Source organism: Pristis pectinata, chromosome 13 (assembly GCF_009764475.1).
Source record: "Pristis pectinata isolate sPriPec2 chromosome 13, sPriPec2.1.pri, whole genome shotgun sequence".
Taxonomy (NCBI): Eukaryota; Metazoa; Chordata; class Chondrichthyes; order Rhinopristiformes; family Pristidae; genus Pristis; species Pristis pectinata.
In genome coordinates, this window is record NC_067417.1 from 2,465,578 (window position 1) to 2,483,875 (window position 18,298).

Genomic DNA, 18,298 nt, shown 5'->3' on the forward strand with positions numbered 1-18,298 from the left:
AATTTTCAGTGATCTGTGGATATGAACCCCCAGATCCCTCTGCTCCTCCACACTGCCCAGGATCCTGCCATTAACTTTGTACTCTGCCTTGGAGTTTGTCCTTCCAAAGTGTACCACCTCACACTTCTCCGGATTGAACTCCATCTGCCACCTGTCAGCCCAGCTCTGCATCCTATCAACGTCCCTCTGCAATCTTCGACAATCCTCCACACTATCCAGAACACCACCGACCTTTGTGTCATCTGCAAACTTGCCAACCCACCCTTCTACCCCCTCATCCAAGTCATTAATAAAAATCACAAAAAGCAGGAGTCCCAGAACCGATCCTTGTGGGACACCGCTAGTCACAGGCCTCCAATCTGAATGCACTCCCTCCACCACAACCCTCTGCTTTCTACAGGCAAACCAATCCTGAATCCACACGGCCAATCTTCCCTGGATTTCATGCCCTCTGACCTTCTGAAGAAGCCTACCATATGGAACCTTGTCAAACGCCTTACTAAAATCCATGTAGGTCACATCTACTGCACTACCCTCATCAATCTGTCTCAAAGAACACCATCAGGCTTGTGAGACATGATCTGCCCTTCACAAAGCCACACTGGCTGTCCCTGACCAGACTATGATTCTCTAAATGCCCATAGGTCCTATCTCTAAGAATCCTTTCCAACAGCTCGCCTACCACAGACGTAAGGCTCATTGGTCTGTAATTCCCTGGACTATCCCTACTACCCTTTTTTTTGATTAAGGGGACAACATTTGCCACCCTCCAATCCTCCAGTACCAATCCCGTGGACAACAAGGACTCAAAGATCCTATCTAGAGCAACAAATGCTGGCCTTGACGGTGATGCTCAAATCCCGAGGAGGAATTTGAAAGTGAATCACCAGATACCCAGGAGATTGTTTCAAGAGATGTACCAGTCTTACATCGGTGGACTTCCTCTAAAGTGGGAGCTGAAAGGCTTCTCATTTGCAAGAGGGGATTGGTTTAGTCAGCTCTGCAAGGACTGAGCCCCAACCTTGTCTCCCCTCCCCCCACCCCCAATTATAGGGGGGCATCAGAGAACATCCCAAGAATCTGCTGAACATCAACATTTGGTCCATGAACACACACAGGTGAGGGAACACAGACAGACAAAAACACTCTAATGCAGAGAGTCGGAGGCAGCCTTACCTGCTGGAAGTAGGCAGCGAAACGATGCATGTACTGATCGTAGGGCAGGAGAGCATGGGTCTCCATGTTGTACAAGTTGATATACCAAACCCCCAGCAGAGCCAGCAGAACAGGAGCGTTCTGTTCCAGTGGAGCCGATTGGAAGTGTTTGTCCTTTAGAACAAGAGCGAGACTGAGATCAGTGAGAGGTGACCGCAGCCTGCATTTGTATAGTGCCTCTGTTACGTAACTGGTGCTGCTGGGCCAAAGGATCGGACCGATTTGACAGTGACGCATGTGGGAGAGATGGTCGGACACACCATTGGAGGGGAGTTTAAGCAAAGGGGGAAGAGGGTTAGCTAGGGAGGAAATTTCAGAGCTTGGGCCCAGGTAGCTGAAGATGAGGTGACCCACCCCCCCACCGCCCCAACTGTGGAGCAGTGGAAACCAGAGATGTCTGAGGGGCCGGTGTTGAGCACACAGTGAGGCTGCTGGGGTGGTGTCATTACCAGGACAGGCAGGGACTGGAGAGGAGGAGGAGAACTTTCAGTCGAGGTGTTCCTGGACTGGGGCCACTCTCATTGGGCACGTGGGTGGGGGAGAAACATTGAGGCTTCCCAGTGACCTGGTCTCATTAATCAGGTTGTTTTGTGGTGAACGACCTGTGGGAGCAGCAAAGGTGATTGACAAGTACTGACGAGCTGTTCTCTTGGAAACCACCCAACTGGTGGGATTGAGGCTCCAGCTGGGACCATCCATGTCAGACCCCAACAGTGGGGTGGGTCCTGTGTCCCTGGAGGGGGAAGTGGTGGTGGGGGGGGGGGGGGGGGGGTCGGGGGGGCGTGGAAGCGTGGAAGGAGAGTCTGGCGCTGACATCCACCCACTTACCATCCAATGGGCTCCTTTCAACAATTGGGAGAAGTTCTCAAACCCTGGAAGACAGAAGCAGGAGTTACCGTGGCAACAGTCTGGGGCACAGGACATGGGGTTGGGAACGCCGGGAACGGACAGACTGCAGCAGGAAGAGGGCGGAGACGGCAGGGCGGCGAGACCTACCTATGTGTAGGGCGATGGACAGTCCGATAGCCGACCAGAGGGAGTAACGTCCGCCGACCCACTGCAGGGAGAAGAGGGCAAAGGTGAGAGGTCAAGGTACCCACCCCGGGACCCCTGCCATCCCAGCCAGGCCACAGATCCCAAGGTTAGGGGCTGAATCCCGAGAGTATGGGGGGGGGCCCAACAGGAGGAGAGAGACACACGACTCCCTGAGGTAACCCGATCACCAAGTTACAGACGCCAACAGCGAGTTTAACACCAGGCACCTTTGAACTTTCCAGAAAGGTCAGAGACCAAAATAGCCATCAGCCCCGGGAACCTGAGCTGGTCTGGGCCAGCAGCAGCTGCAGGCAGAGACTAGCAGGCAGAGCAGGAGGTTGACCCAGAGACACCTCACCCCACCCCCCAAACAGATCCACCACCAGGAGGGATGGGCAGTCCGTGGTTCCTGTAAGGACCTATGTCCTGGGAGGGGAGAGTTCATGGTGCCGGGGGTCCAGGCATCCTGGGAGGGGAGAGGTCAGGGTGCCGGGGTCCAGGTGACTGGGAGACACCCTGCCATTGACCATCGCTATGGAAGTTATCACCCACTGCTCCCCAGCATGAACGAGTTTCATGGCCCAGGCACTGCCCAGCCAGGACTACAGCCCCCAGACCCTCTGCTGCCTGCCAATGTCACCTCCCTCACGCAGCTCGTTCCCCCACCAGGCACCGACTGTTCACCTGGACGGGTCAGGTCAGACACCAGCACAACCCCCTCCTTGTACTCACATCCCAGAACTCAAACATGTTGTCCGGGTCGATTCCAAACGCCTTCACTTTGTCCTGTGGGGTGAGCAAAGGTTCAGTCAGGAGCCGTCAGCAAACAGGACAATTGCAGGGAAAGGAGAGCAGCCATAGGCTGGCATGAGGCAAGCACTCGCTCCCTGGATCCGAGCACGAGTGGCCAGCATCTATGGTCCCTGAGGAGGTGGAGGTGAGCCATCTCCGAGAACCACTGCAGTCCTGGGGAAGGTGCTCCCACAGTGCTGTTGGGGAGGGACTTCCAGGGTCTGGACCCAGTGACGTAGAACATTACAGCAGAGTACAGGCCCTTCAGCCCACAATGATGTGCTGACACTATCTGCTCTAAGATCTATCTAACCCTTCCCTCCCACTGCAAATGGTGAGGAATGGGCGTTGATCAGACCCACCTCCAAGGACAGGGGTTGGGAGAGGAATACCCTCACTCGGAGGGTAATGACTCGTCCCAGAGACTGACATGGAAAGATCGTTTGGACCCCACACATATCCAGTGAAGGTGTGACGACCAAGTGGGTGGGCTTTGTCCTGGGCCTGAAGCCCACTCCCATCACACTGCAGCCACTTCTCCCGAGGAGGAAGCTGTGGAGTTACAGGGTACTGCTGACAGGATATTCGACTAGGGTTTCCAGCACAATCTGGCAACAACCTGTCCACTGGTGGAGGGTGGGGAACGACACAGGGCCACAGCTGCCAAGCTACTGAGCCGGTGAGTGCCCTGGTGAGGACATTTCTAGCTCTGTCTGATTGGAAGTACACAACACAAAGGGACGTGATGGTGAATCCAAGCCCCATTCTTGGACACAGCCCAGACCTTCCCTCCCACTGGTGTACTGCTCTCTGGCTGAGGTAAAGTGAAGATGATCTTCGAGCAGAAGCAAGGAAGTTCTGGGGTCAACTACTTGTCTCACTCACCAGTGCTTCGTCTCAAGCTTGGGATCTTGCTGTGTGAAACTGGAGCCTCTCAGGATGCTCAACAGCAGACCTTGGGCAATACATTAATCCAATTCCCCTTGCATGGGATGGGAACCAGTTGGTGTTCTCAGTGGCAAAGGGGACATCACCAGTCAGGCAGCAACTGGCCAACACTGAGACAGGACTGAGACACAGGACAGGTCTTCAGTTAAGCTGGACAGTGAGTCTGGCTGGGGGAGTTGGCACTATGCCCACCTCTGGTGGCCCCTGGACTGGTTGTTGGCAATCACAGGATCCAGGGTAAAGTTGGCAGATTAGGACACGGGGGGGGGGGGGGCGGTTAGGTAGGTTTCCTCGACACAGGTCACCGTTAACGATTCACTGAACAAACAATGAAGCCCCAACTGCGGTGGTGGGACCCAAACTCGTGTCTCGGGACATTTCTCCAGGCCGGTGCGTCGCGAACCTACCCATGGGCAGCGATCCTACTCACCGCGTTGGTTGACAGGGCGACAAAGTGCTTGGCAACAGCAGCAGGCTGAGGAGAAACAGGGAACAGAGTCAGCAGGGAGTGGGCTCGCACCAGCCTCAAGGTAGGAACGGAGGGGATGCATGCCCTGGAATCTCAGCTTCATTCCCAGGACACTGCAACCAGCAACACCCGGGATAAACCTCACCAGGATGTAGAAACGCCTGCACTCGGTTTTCTTTGAACGTTTCTGTGGATTACATTAAATGGAATCCCGTGGGGCGGGAGGTCACAGGGCGGGACTTCCAGGGTTACAACAACCCGAGGTGGCGATCTCAAGGTGCAACAGTCCAACCTCCAATGGTGTTACACCAGCCGTGACTACAGGCACCAGAGGGGTTACAGCGTTCCTCCGGGTTTCTGCACATCCACGCGGCAACTCTGGGAACCATCCAATGGACAATCCACCGAGATTCCCAGAACACCCGTTATTCATTACTCCCCTCCCAGGGGCATCCACTCCAGGCAGGGTGGGGGTAAACTGCAGTGGAAGTTGAGGCATGAGGCACCACACCCAACCCCTCCCCTTCACTGCCCACCAGCCTCTCCCTCCCTCCCAGCACCCAGCTCCCTGTTCAATCCCCTCCCCCAGCACCCACCTCCTCCACCCCCTGCCGGCACCCACCTCCCCTCCCAGCACCCTGTCCCCTCCCCTCCCCCCACCCCCACTCCCACTCCCCCAGGTAAAACTCACGTCCTTGGCCACCTGCATGAACCACTCTTTCGCTGACTCAGCATTGGTGATGGTCTCCTGGGTGGTGAAAGTCTGGAACACAGAGACAGTCATTAGCAGCTCACCCCAACTCCCTCCCACCCCAACCACACACCCCTGCATCCCTTCTCCACACACAGCCCACCCTCACACAAAACCCCCTCCCACAACCCCAACCCAAGGACAACAACCCTCGAAGTGACCTACAGGGTGCATCCCACACACTGGTGTCCCCACCACAGAGCAGCAGCCATGGTATTCAGTGACCAGAGCCTGAGACCCAGCAACCGGCGAGAGGAGGGATGGGAGGGGGGTGGGAGGGGGGGACGAGGTGCTCGGGCTGCACGCTCACCTTAGACGCGATGACGAAGAGTGTGGTCTCCGCGTTCAGCTCTGCCAGAGTCTTGGCCATGTGAGTCCCGTCAATGTTGGACACAAACCAGGCCTTTGGACCATCCTTGGAGTAAGGTTTCAGTGCTTCAGTGACCATCAGTGGCCCCTAGAACAAAACAGGAAAGGGAGGGGAAGGGGGGGGGTGCGGTGGGAGGTCGCAGAATCACTCGGACCAGTCAACAACCACACAGCAGACCATTAGCAGAGTATTCCGATGACACACAACGAAAGGGAAACAGTCCAGACAAATTAACCCTCCCCGACAGACCCATCCCCACCAGGACCGTACCCCGGTGTTATGCAGCGACAGACCCGTCCCCACCGGTACCGTACCCCGGTGTTATGCAGCGACAGACCCGTCCCCACCGGTACCGTACCCTGGTGTTATACAGCGACAGACCCGTCCCCACCGGTACCGTACCCCGGTGTTATGCAGCGACAGACCCATCCGCACCGGTACCGTACCCCGGCGTTATCCAGCGACAGACCTGTCCCCACCAGTACAATACCCCAGTGTTATACAGCGACAGACCCGTCCCCACCGGTACCGTACCCTGGTGTTATACAGCGACAAACCCGTCCCCACCGATACTGTACCCTGGTGTTATCCAGCGACAGACCCGTCCCCACCAGTACAATACCCCAGTGTTATACAGCGACAGACCCGTCCCCACCAGTACTGTACCCCAGTGTTATACAGCGACAGACCCGTCCCCACCGGTACTGTACCTCAGTGTTATACAGGAAAAACCCACCCAATACATCTTTTGGCACCTGCAACCGATTCCCCAGGGCACCTACCACCCCCCGTCCCTCCCCTCACGGGCCAACAGACTTCCAGCCTCCTGGATCCTGTAGTGACTGAAGTCGCCAGGGACTGAAGATTCACTCACCAGGTCTGATCCGCCGATCCCAATATTGACGACGTCGGTGATGGCTTTGCCTGTGAATCCCTTCCACTCTCCGCTCCTCACTCTCTGCAACAGATTCGGGCCAGTAAGTATCACCACATGGATCACCCCCCCCACCCCCACCGAACACCAAGCACACTCACTGCCTGCGAAGGGGTCCCAGCCGGCTCTCTCGGTGGGGCCGTGTCACACTCACACCATTGGTGGGTGCAGGGTGCCCTTCCCTTCCATCCTGGTCAGACACAGCCATCAGAGGACAGGATAGGGACAACATCTACCCACACCAGCACCTTCACCCCAGCTCACCTCCAGGACATCCAGCAATAAAGGCTGGGACATTGGTCATTGGAATGTAGGAGAATGAGGGGTGATTTTATAGAGGTGGATAAAATCATGAGGGGCATAGACAGGGTGAATGCACAGTGTTTTTCCCAGGGTTGGGGAAATCAACAACTAGAGGGCACAGGTTTAAGGTGAGAGGGGGGGAGATTTAATGGGAACCTGAGGGGCAACTTCTTCACCCAGAGGGTGGTCCGTAGATGGAACAAGCTGCCAGAGGAAGTGGTTGAGGCAGGTACATTAACAACTTTTAGTAGGTATTTGGACAGGTACATGGGTAGGAAAGGCTTAGCAGGATTTGGGCCAAACGCAGGCAAATGGGACTGGCTTAGATGGGCACCATGGTTGGCATGGACTGGTTGGGCCGAAGGGCCTGTTTCCGTGCTGTAGCACTCTGGCCCTGCCGGTACCATCAGCCGGGAACAGCGAGACAGGCGAGAACAGCGGGGAGGGGGAGCAGGAGGAAAAATTGGGAGGGGGAAGGTTAATTCCCCACCTCCTGCATTAAAAGTCACCACACCACCCACAGCCCACTGAGCCCCTCTCCCCCATCAGTGGGGGTGGTTCCTGTAGTGAAGTCCGTAAGTGTGGCCGACACCGGAATCACTGGGTCACCCACGGACTTCGAGCCAGGGACACAGAAACAAGAGCAAGCAGGACAGTGGTGTGATCTGACGGAGCAGAGGGGATATTTCAAGCTGTCAGAAGGTACAATCGATACAAGACCCCAACAACCCGTGAGGAGAAAGTCTCCCTCGGGGAGAGTACGACGTTCCCACAGGGAGTGGCGAAGAGGGGATGGGTTTCAGGAGAGGTGTGTAAACACAAGAGGGCTGACGGAGGAGGGAGGCGGGTGTTCAGGAGCCGCACCGTCAGGCATGTTCCTCAGACACCGTGCCCCAGGTTCTGGGGTCTGGGAGTGACACAGGGTCCCTCTGCCCCCGGATCCTCGCGCTCCCTGGTACCTGGCAGAACTTCTTCATCTTCTCCAGCACCGCAGTCACCTCCGGCATCACATTCTTGCCCTCCACCTGGATCGGAACATCGGGGCTGTTCCTCAGAGCAATGTGAAGCACGGCCCGGTTCTGGGGAGGGAGCAATGGAAGACGCGTTACATGAGGAGGAGGTAAGCAGGAACATAGAACACAGAACACTACAGCACAGTACAGGCCCTTCAGCCCACAATGTTGTGCTGACATTTCATCCTGCTCTAAGATCTATCTAACCCTTCCCTCCCACATAACCGTCCATTTCTCTATCATTCATGTGTCTACCTAAGAGTCTTTCAAATGTCCCTAATGTATCTGCCCCCACAACCTCTGCCGGCAGTGCGTTCCACACACCCACCACTCCCTGTGTAAGAAAACTTACCTCTAACATCCCCCTTATACCTTCCTCCAATCACCTTAAAATTGTGTCCCCTTGTGTTAGCCATTGTCGCACTGGGAAAAAGTCTCTGACTGTCCACTCGATCTATGCCTCTTATCATCTTGTACACCTCTATCAAGTCACCTCTCATCCTCCTCCTCTCCAAAGAGAAAAGCCCTAGCTCACTCAACCTATCCTCATAAGGCATGCTCTCCAATCCAGGCAGCATCCTGGTAAATCTCCTCTGCACCCTCCCTAAAGCTTCCACATCCTTCCTATAATGAAGCGACCAGAACTGAACACAATACTCCAAGTGAGGTCTGACCAGAGTTCTATAGAGCTACAACATCACCTTGTGGCTCCTGAACTCAACACCCCGACTAATGAAGGCTAACACTCTGTCAGAACTATTAACTGCAGCTTGAGGTTCAAGACCACCGAGCCAAGCAAACAAGCTCAGAGACCACTGAAGGGGGCAGTAAATACATTCTAGATAGACAACAGCCACCGGAATCTCCCAGCTTGTGTCCACATCTGGCATTGCACAATTACCATTGCACAACCTCAGGTTTCACCACAGATGGGCAGAGCTGGTTATTGGGAGAGGAGAGAGCAGACGGCAGTTACTGCAGGAACATCAACTGAACGCAGGAAGACAACTGCCCCCCACCCTCACCTACCTACCCTACACACAGCGCCCTGTCCAGTTATAGAACAGCACAGCACAGCAACAGGGAAACTAATCAAAGTAACGGCACCCAATTAAACTAATCCCTTCTGCTTGCACGTGGCAGGCACGGCAGTGTAGCAGTTAGCGTAACGCTATTACAGCGCCAGAGACCTAGGTTCAATTCCGTCCGCTGTCTATAAGGAGTTTGTACGTTCTCCCCGTGTCTGCGTGGGTTTCCTCCGGATGCTCCGGTTTCCTCCCACATTCCAAAGACGTACGGGTTAGGAAGTTGTGGGCGTGCTATGTTGGCGCCGGAAGTGTGGCGACACTTGCGGGCTGCCCCCAGAACACTTTACGCAAAAGATGCATTTCACTGTGTTTTATGATCCATCTCCCTCCATTCCCTGCACATCCATGTGCCTATCTTAGAGCCTCTTGTATGCCTCTATTGTATCTGCCTCCACCCCCACCCCTGGCAGCACATTCCAGGCATCCACCACTCTCTGTGTAAAAATCTTGGCCTGCACATCTCCCTCGAACTTACCCCCCCTCACCTTAAATACACGCCCTCTGGTATTTGACACTGTGGCCCCGGCTGTAGTGAGACTTCCCTACGCTTACCCTCCATACCCCTTGCAACAACGACCAACTCACCATTTGTTTTGCAAAGTCCCGGGAGCACTGTCAGTAACTTCCCACCGTGTGAAGGACAGTGTTCACCTGTGGGACCAGGTGACGCCTACAACCAAAGACCAGGGGGCATGGGGACACCACTGCCCGCAGGTTCCCCTCCACGACACACACCACCCCCACCTGGAAATATCTCCCCACAGCTGGATGCCCCTCCCCTGCAGCTGTGTTCACCTCCACCAGAAGGTCTGCAGCGATTCAGCAAGGCAGCTCACCCTGACCGTCTCGCAGGAAGGAGAGGGCCGCAAACCGCTGCTCTGCCCAGGACTCCTGCTGCCGCTGTGACAGACGAGTGCACGGCCCAGCGCACAGGCACACACGCCAGCGAGATGAGACACTCCTCACCTCCGTAAAGTTGATCTTCTCTCCGGTGAACATTCGCTTCCTGGCCTCCTCCACACCCCGGGACTTTGCCTGACAGGGAAGAGCACGGGAGAAGTTACAGATCTTTGCCCTGGGAGTCTGGGAGAGTCTGCGCGCGGCTGGGGAGCGGGTATGGATTCATCAGCCACCTCCCCGCTCTCTCAAATACTGCAAACAGCAGGCAGAACCAGACTGCTCGTTGAGGCAAGTCAGGCAGCCACTCTGTACAGAACACGATCCCACAAGGTCGTGAACCGCCAGAGGAAGAAACAACACCTCAGATTGACGGGAGTCTGACCCCACACAAATGGAGAGACAGGAGGGGCCAGGACTGCCCTTACCCTAGGCGGGTCAGGACACAGGAGGTTGCAGTGGGCTCGGGAGAGGGTGGATGGCGAGCAGTCGGGGGAGAAGTGACCATTCCTATCAGCATTCAGGGACACCAGCTGCTGAGCATGTGTGCCGGCTCCCACTGTCGAACTGCTCATGGCCTCACAGGCAGTTTGGTGGCACAGCGGGTGGAGCCTGCTGCCTCACAGCTCCAGAATCGCGGGTTCGATCCCAACCTCCAGTGCTGTCCGTGTGGAGTTTGCACGTTCTCCCCATGGCCACATGGGTGCCCCCCCCCCCCCCCGGTGCTCCAGTTTCCCTCCACATCCCAACGACGTACGGGGTCGGTGGTTTAACTGACCGCTGTGAATTGCCCTAATGTGTCGGTGAGGGGTAGGATCTGGGGGGAGTTGATCGGAATGTGGAGATCCATGCAGGATCAGTGTAAATGGAACGGTGATGGTCAGTAGGGAGTTGATGGGCTGAAGGGCCTGTTTCTGTACTCATCTTAATAGGAACCTGAGGGGCAACTTCTCCACATGGAGGGAGGTGGGCATGTGGGACGAACTGCCAGAGGAAGTGGGTGAGGCAGGTACATGAACAACAGTTAAAAGGCACTCAGACAGGTCCGTGTATGGGAAAGGTTTAGAGGCCAAACCTGGCAAATGGGACTGGCTTGGTCGGCATGGACCAGTGAGGCCGAAGGGCCTGTTCCCATGCTGTATCTCTCTATGACCGTGACCCTCCCCATGATCACGACCCCCTCCCCCACCTCATCAGGAAGGTGGGAGCACAGGTAAGGGCAATGCTGAGGTACAGGGTGTGCGGTTACCACTGCCCCAGGGTGTGGTGCTGAGGTACAGGGTGTACGGTGACCATAGCCCCGGGGGGTGGTGCTGATGTACAGGGTGACCACAGCCCCAGGGTGTGGTGCTGAGGTACAAGGTGTGCAGTGACCATAGCCCCGGGGGGTGGTGCTGAGGTACAGGGTGACCACAGCCCCAGGGTGTGGTGCTGAGGTACAGGCTGTGCAGTGACCACGGCCCCAGGGTGCAGCCACTCACCAGGTTGATGAGCAGCTTCATCACCTCCTCAGTGATGAGGTTCTTGGAGTAATCCAGCAGCAGCTCCCCATCATCGGTGCTCAGCGTCAGACTGCGGGCAGAGGACGGGCACGGTTAGGGTACAACATCAGCACAGGGAGCTCTATCCACCGAACCCTCCCTCCCCACCACCACTGCTGATGGGTGGCTGTGCCACAGTCCTGTCCCAGGCTCCGGGTCCTGGTTACACCAAGTCACACGTGCCCGGCACAGTGATCCCAGCCGCCCGGCACAGTGATCCCAGCTGTGGACTGGGAGGGACTGAGTGCAGCTGCTCCCAGTTGAATAGCACAGGCCCAAGGACCCAAGCAGCAGGCAGGGTTCTGCTGTGCAAGCTCAGCCGCTGAGGCAGGGAGTGGGGAGCAGCCAGTCACCTGCGATCCTGGACCAGAGGTGGTTCAGTTCCCACATGGGGAACTCAGGAAAGACTATTGAATGGACCAAGAAAGCTCACCAGTGCCTCTACTTCCTCAGGAGGCTAAAGAAATTTGGTTTGTCCCCTTTGACTCTCACCAACTTTTACAGATGCACCATAGAAAGCATCCTATCTGGATGTATCACGGCTTGGTACGGCAACTGCTCTGCCCAGGACCACAAGAAACTGCAGAGTTGTGGACACAGCCCAGCGCATCACCGACACCAGCCTCCCCTCCTTGGACTCTGTCTTTACCTCTCGCTGTCTTGGCGAAGCAGCCAGCACAATCAAAGACCCCACCCACCCAGGTCATTCTCTCTTCTCTCCTCTCCCATCAGGTAGAAGATACAGGAGCCTGAGGGCACGTACCACCAGACTTAAGGACAGCTTCTACCCCACTGTGATAAGACTATTGAATGGTTCCCTTATACAATGAGATAGACTCTGACCTCACGATCTACCTTGTTGTGTCCTTGCACCTTATTGCACTGCACTCTCTCTGTAGCTGTGACACTTTACTCTGTACCGTTATTGTTTCTACCTGTACTACCTCAATGCACTCTGTACTAACTCAATGTAACTGCACTGTGTAATGAATTGATCTGTATGATAGGTATGCAAAACAAGTTTTTTACTGTACCTCGGTACAAGTGACAATAATAAACCAATACCTCTAGTACAATAAAATGGACTCTTGACCTCACAATCCACCTCATTATGGCCTTGCACCTTATTGTCTGCCTGCACTGCACTTTCTCTGTAACTGTAACACTTTATTCTGCATTCTGTATTGTTTTCCCTTGTACTACCCCAATGTACTGATGTGATGAAATGATCTGTATGGACGGCATGCAAAACAAAGTTTTTCTCTGTACCTCGGTACACGTGACAATAATAAACGGAATGACCAATAACTATCCGGAATAGGATGCTGGGTGGAGTGAACATGGGACATGGTGAATGGTCACAGAAACCAGCAGAAGAGCACGGTACAGAAATGAGGCCATTCAGCCCATTGAGTTTGTACTGACCATAGGACCCACTCCCCTCAACTTTCTATCTGTATCGTTCACCCTTTCCCCCATCGGAGCTGCTTCAGGCAACATCTTCCCGATCCTGACCTCACTGGCATCAGCGGACAGCCTGGTCCGGGACCCCACGTGACTCCACCCTAGACTTGGTGCTGGGGGTCCCAGAGATGACAGAGTAACACTGCCTCACCACCCCCACACCCCAGAAGCAACCGCCCCAGGGAGACAGTCCGACAGCTCGTCACTCAGCAGGCACGGTGACATCGGGGGAACGTTTTTGGGATGGGGGGGGGGGGAGAGAAGGGTTTGAAGCGGGAATCACAGAGATCCCCAGGAATCGAACTTCTTATCACAAATCACCGTGAAGTTGGTGCTGACGTTGTTGATTGACAGCATTGTGCAGAACACAACCTTGTGAACAGGTCTTGACCCCTGACCCCAAGGTCATGCCCTGCACTGTTGTGGGACCCACAAGCTGGCTCTGATCCAGTGCCGGTGACTCCAGCTACAGGCTGACACATGCAAGGAACAGGCGGTCAGGTAACACCAACCACCCCCAGCAGCAGATGGATGAACCACAGTCAAGAGAAAGGTCAGGCTGAAGCTGGCGCTGACCCAGACCCAGCACTGCCAGGCAGCCCGACAGCTGGTCACTGCATCAGTACACAGGCCGACCCTCCAACATGGCCCTGAGGTGCCACATGACCCAAGGGGCTGAGAACAAGGTGCAGTATTCCAGTCACAGAGTCATACAGCACAGACACAAGCCCTTTGGCCCAACCATCCATGCTGACGAGTTCCACCTGAGCCAGTCCCACTTGCCCATGTTTAGCCCAGATCCCTCTAAGCCTTTCCTATACACGTAGAAAGCATCCTATCCGGATGCATCACAGCTTGGTATGGCAACTGCCCTGCCCGGGACCACAAGAAACTGCAGAGAGTTGTGGACACAGCCCAGCGCATCACAGACACCAGCCTCCCCTCCATGGATTCTGTCTACACTTCTCGCTGCCTCAGTAAAGCAGCCAACATAATCAAAGACCCCACCCTCCCCGGACATTCTCTCTTCTCCTGCCTCCCATCGGACAGAAGACACAAAAGCCTGAAAGCACATACCACCAGGATCAAGGACAGCTTCTATCCCGCTGTTATAAGACTATTGAACGGTCCCCTGGTACGATAAGATGGACTCTTGACCTCACAATCTACCTCGTTATGACCTTTGCACCTTTTTGTCTGCCTGCACTGCACTTTCTCTGTAGCTGTGACACTTCATTCTGCATTGTTTTCCCTTGTACTACCTCAATGCACTGTGTAATGAATTGATCTGTATGAACAGTATGCAAGACAAGTTTTTCACTGTACCTCAAGTGACAATAATAAACCAATGGTCGAAAATGTCTTTTAAATGTTGTTATTGTACCTGCCTCAACCACTTCCTCTGGCATCAAATCAAGAACTTATTCAGCTCACTGGGGGACATAAAATATCTCTCAGCCCCACCTTGTACAAAAGCAGGTGTGGGAGTGCATCAATTGTCCTCGATACCCTCCCACAAGGGCAGGCACTGAAAAGCACCACCTGCAGATTCCCCTTTGACACGCCTCACGCTGAAGTTGAAATATATCACCGGACCTTCATGGTCACTGGGTCTAAATCCTGGAACTCGCTCCCCTACAGCACCTTTGCCAGGACTGCCATGGGTTCAGGACAGCAGCTCACCCCCACCTCAGGGGCAGTAAACAACAGCCTTATCAGTGACACACCCAGGTCTCAAAAACGAATAAAAACAGAACCATACATTTGCTCAACAAAGAAGTGTCTAAATACGGAAGCTTTGAGTGTGGATGGCACCCTGACAGGAAGTACATCAAATCATATACTGAATAAACCCCACATTTCATGAACTTAATCGTGCCGGAAATCAGAGCCAGTTCTGAAACTGCAGACTCAGCAACGTTCAGTCACACAGAAGCTCCAGCAACTCTGCCACCTCGAACCACATGTCTAAGTCTGCACACCCTCCACACATCAGGAGGGAGAGGGTGGGGGGAGGCTTTCCCCAAAACTCCAGCCCGGATTCAAACCTGCTCTCGCTGCCCAGCTCACTCAGGCTCCCGGCTCCCCTTGCCAACCCCACACAGTAAGGGTAGGGCTGGGTGAGACTCTGCCAGCTCACCGATAGAACATAGAACACTACAGCACAGTACAGGCCCTTCGGCCCACAATGTTGTGCCAACATTTTATCCTGCTCTAAGATCTATCTAACTCTTCCCTCCCACATAGCCCTCCATTTCTCTAAAATTCATGTGTTTATCTAAGAGTCTCTTAAATGTCCCTAATGTATCTGCCCCCACCACCTCTGCCGGCAGTCCGTTCCACGCACCCACCACTCTCTGTGTTTAAAAAACTTACCCCGACATCCCTCTTATACCTTCCTCCAATCACCTTAAAATTATGCCCCCTCGTGTTAGCCATTGTCACCCTGGGAAAAAGTCTCTGACTGTCCACTCGATCTATGCCTCTTATCATCTTGTACACCTCTATCAAGTCACCTCTCATCCTCCTCTCCAAAGAGAAAAGACCCAGCTCACTCAACCTATCCTCATAAAACATGCTCTCTAATCCAGGTTGAGCACGCTAGGGCTCTTCTCTCCCAGTATCTCGGATCGTTTCTGCAGAAACCTGATTGCAACATTTCCTTCCCTCACGCTGAGGAATCCAGAGAACCTTCAGGAATTTATTCAGGGAAACTCCCCAGCACCCACCCCTTCCACCCCAGCATCCTGGATCTCAGCGATGCAGTGGGAGGCCATTCCTCAAAGCTGCTCCTCTCTTCCAAACCACAGCTGATTCTGTTCCCCATCTGATCTCTCGATAGGTCAGCCCTAGCCTTGAAATACACTGCACCACAGCCCACTGGTGGGAGAGAGTCAACCCTCAGAGTACCTCAGGCTCCCATCTCCCCACTCCCCTTCACCTCTTTATACTGGCTGTTGCCTCTTGCAGCTCTCAGTCCCGATGCAAAGTTTCAACCTGAAACCTTGACATTTCCTCCCCCCAAAGACGCTGCTCGACCCACTGAGTGCCTCCAACCGGTTGTGTGTTGCTCCAGATTCCAGTGTCTGCAGTCTCCCGTCTCCAAGCCTCTCAGTAACCATTTCTGATTATTGTGGCAATAAAGGGATATGGGGATAATTACACAGCCAGAGTTGTAGAGAACAGGCCCTTCGGCCCACTGAATCTGTACTGACCCTGAACCACCCACTTATGTTAATTACATTTTTTTATTCTCCCCACGTGTCCATCAACTCCCCCCAGATTCTAGCACCCACCCACACGTGGGGCAATTTACAGCAATCCATTAACCTGCCAACCCAAAGGATGTGGGTGGAAACTGGAACACCCAGAGGAAACCCACGCTGTAAGTTGGTTTATTATTGTCACTTGTACTGAGGTACAGTGAGAAACTCATCTTGCATACCGATCGTACAGGTCAATCCATTACACAGTGCATCAAGAGCGTGCAGACTCCACAGAGACAGCACCCGAGGTCAGTATCGAACCTGGGTCCTTGGCGCTGAGACAGTGGCTGCACCAATGTGCCACCCAAGGTGCTCGAGGTAAGAGGTCACTGAATGGTGGAGCAGGTGTGGGGCAGAATGGCTCATTATGCAGAATAGACTCACCTCAGTCCTGGGCCCAGTATCCAAGACACCCCTATTTATCTGCCAGTTTAATGTGCTGTTCGGTTAGTGGTAAGGTCACAAATTGGGCTAATTAGAGATTGTCGATTCCCGGTGTGAGACATCGATGGGAGTTGTAAATCCCCGGAGCCTATTTCTGCACCGTCATAAACCGCACATTAATTAGATGCACTGATGAAAGCTGCTTTACAGTTAGCAGGGGCTTGTGCCAGTCTCACAACGAAAGGGGCAGCACCTCAGGAGCCACACAAGTGGCATTGGTGCTCTGTCTGTGGTGTTTTACACTACTGAATGTAACAACCACGAACGTTAAGATTTGTATTTTGCACCTCTTCTTCTTTTGTAGATTTTTTTTATTATGAATAAAGTTTACTTTTGAAAGAAAAATACCTCCACACTCCCACCACCTCTTCGCTACAACAGGAGGTCAGATCTGTGCAGGCAGGTAATAGACTACAGCGCAAGAGGCCATTTCGCCCATCACGCCCTATCCTTGAAGCAGCTGCCTTCAACCCCCACCTCTTCCCCCACAAAATACCAGAAAAAGAAAGTTTGCTCCGGGGGGGGGGGTAACTTTACAACCTGATTCCCCTTTGGAAGTTTATTATAAAGGGAGGGGTCCCGGAAATTAGGCTCAAAATCAGCGCTGACTGCAGACTATCCTGCAGGATTGCTCGCAGCCCTGCAGCAGGAGGGCTCTGCGCAACCCCCCCCCCCACACACCCCGCCCCTGGTGGGACGGGCGGGGCTCTGCGCCCTCCCAGCCCTGCAGCAGGAGGGGTCTGCCTCTCTGCAGCCCCCACCCCACCCCCGGTGGGACGGGCAGATGGGCAGATTCAGCGCCAGTGACGAAGCAGAAAGTGAGACCGTGCCAGGCAGCACGTACACATGGCCGGGCTGTCCGAGGGGCTCGGGGTGGGGCATCCCCACCACCCCCCCCCCCCGCCTCAATGCACCGCGGTTCAGGGGTAAATCTCCACCCCCCCCCCCCACTCTCCCGGGGGGGGGGGTCAGGTCTCGGACACCTCGACCTTGAGGAGCCGGGGGCCCGGCACACCCTGCCGGGGTAGGGGGCTGGGTCCGGGGCTGAGGAAACAACCCAAGCCCCCCCCCCCCCGGTCAGTGTAACGCCGCCCGTCCCGGGGAGGGGGAATCGTGTCCCTCCCCTCCCCTCCCTGCAGCCCCGCTCACCTGAAGCGGCTGAACCGGTCGGGCTCGGCTTCGAAGAGCTTGCGCAGGTTGAGGCAGGAGGCGTGCTGCTTGTGCCAGTCAGCCAGGGCCTTGTAGCTGGGGTCGGCGGTGAGAGAGGGAGCCATGGCGCGGGGGAGCGGAGCCGGCGGGCGGGGGGACCTGCTGCCTGCACTCGGGCCCGATCGAACGGCTACACTCGCAGTCGGCTACACTGTATCCGGCGGCGGCGCCGCCCCGCCAATCAGCTGCGTCCGAGCCCCTGACTGCCGGCGCTCTCGGCCAATGGCGGCCGGGGGTATGTCCTGACATCACAGTGCCGCCCCTCCCCCGTCCCTCCCACCTCCTCTCTCTCCCCCGCCCCCCCCCCCCCCCAGAAGCTGCAGGTCGGGTTCGGTGACTTCAGGAGGAACGTGGCGGCGGCTCAACGGGAGGGAGCCCTCCGCCCACCCCCCCCCACCCACTCCCTCCACCCCCCCACCTCACCCCACTCACTCCCCAGTCCACCCATCACCCACTCCCCTCACCCCACCTCACCCCACTCCCCCCACCCCCCCACCTCACCCCACTCACTCCCCAGTCCACCCATCACCCACTCCCCTCACCCCACCCCCCCACCTCA

The 18,298-nt window shown here is 55.3% G+C and overlaps 2 protein-coding genes across 2 annotated transcripts in view; both read right to left on the reverse strand.

Annotated features, from left to right (window-relative positions):
* Nucleotides 1-17,913, reverse strand: part of LOC127577320 (glucose-6-phosphate isomerase-like) — a 28,424-nt gene extending 10,511 nt beyond the window's left edge. The window contains exons 1-12 of the mRNA XM_052028432.1: nt 17,680-17,913; nt 11,297-11,387; nt 9,885-9,953; nt 7,777-7,896; nt 6,455-6,538; nt 5,521-5,667; nt 5,151-5,222; nt 4,421-4,465; nt 2,983-3,036; nt 2,212-2,272; nt 2,044-2,087; nt 1,177-1,329 (exon numbers count right to left, since the gene is read on the reverse strand). Of these exons, the coding sequence (XP_051884392.1) occupies nt 1,177-1,329; nt 2,044-2,087; nt 2,212-2,272; nt 2,983-3,036; nt 4,421-4,465; nt 5,151-5,222; nt 5,521-5,667; nt 6,455-6,538; nt 7,777-7,896; nt 9,885-9,953; nt 11,297-11,387; nt 17,680-17,804 (1,065 nt within the window). The 5' untranslated portion in view covers nt 17,805-17,913. The remainder of the gene's footprint in view (nt 1-1,176; nt 1,330-2,043; nt 2,088-2,211; nt 2,273-2,982; nt 3,037-4,420; nt 4,466-5,150; nt 5,223-5,520; nt 5,668-6,454; nt 6,539-7,776; nt 7,897-9,884; nt 9,954-11,296; nt 11,388-17,679) is intronic.
* LOC127577454 (fatty acyl-CoA hydrolase precursor, medium chain-like) overlaps nt 1-18,298 on the reverse strand; it is a 459,511-nt gene that overhangs the window by 144,518 nt on the left and 296,695 nt on the right. The gene's annotated exons all lie outside the window — the stretch shown is intronic.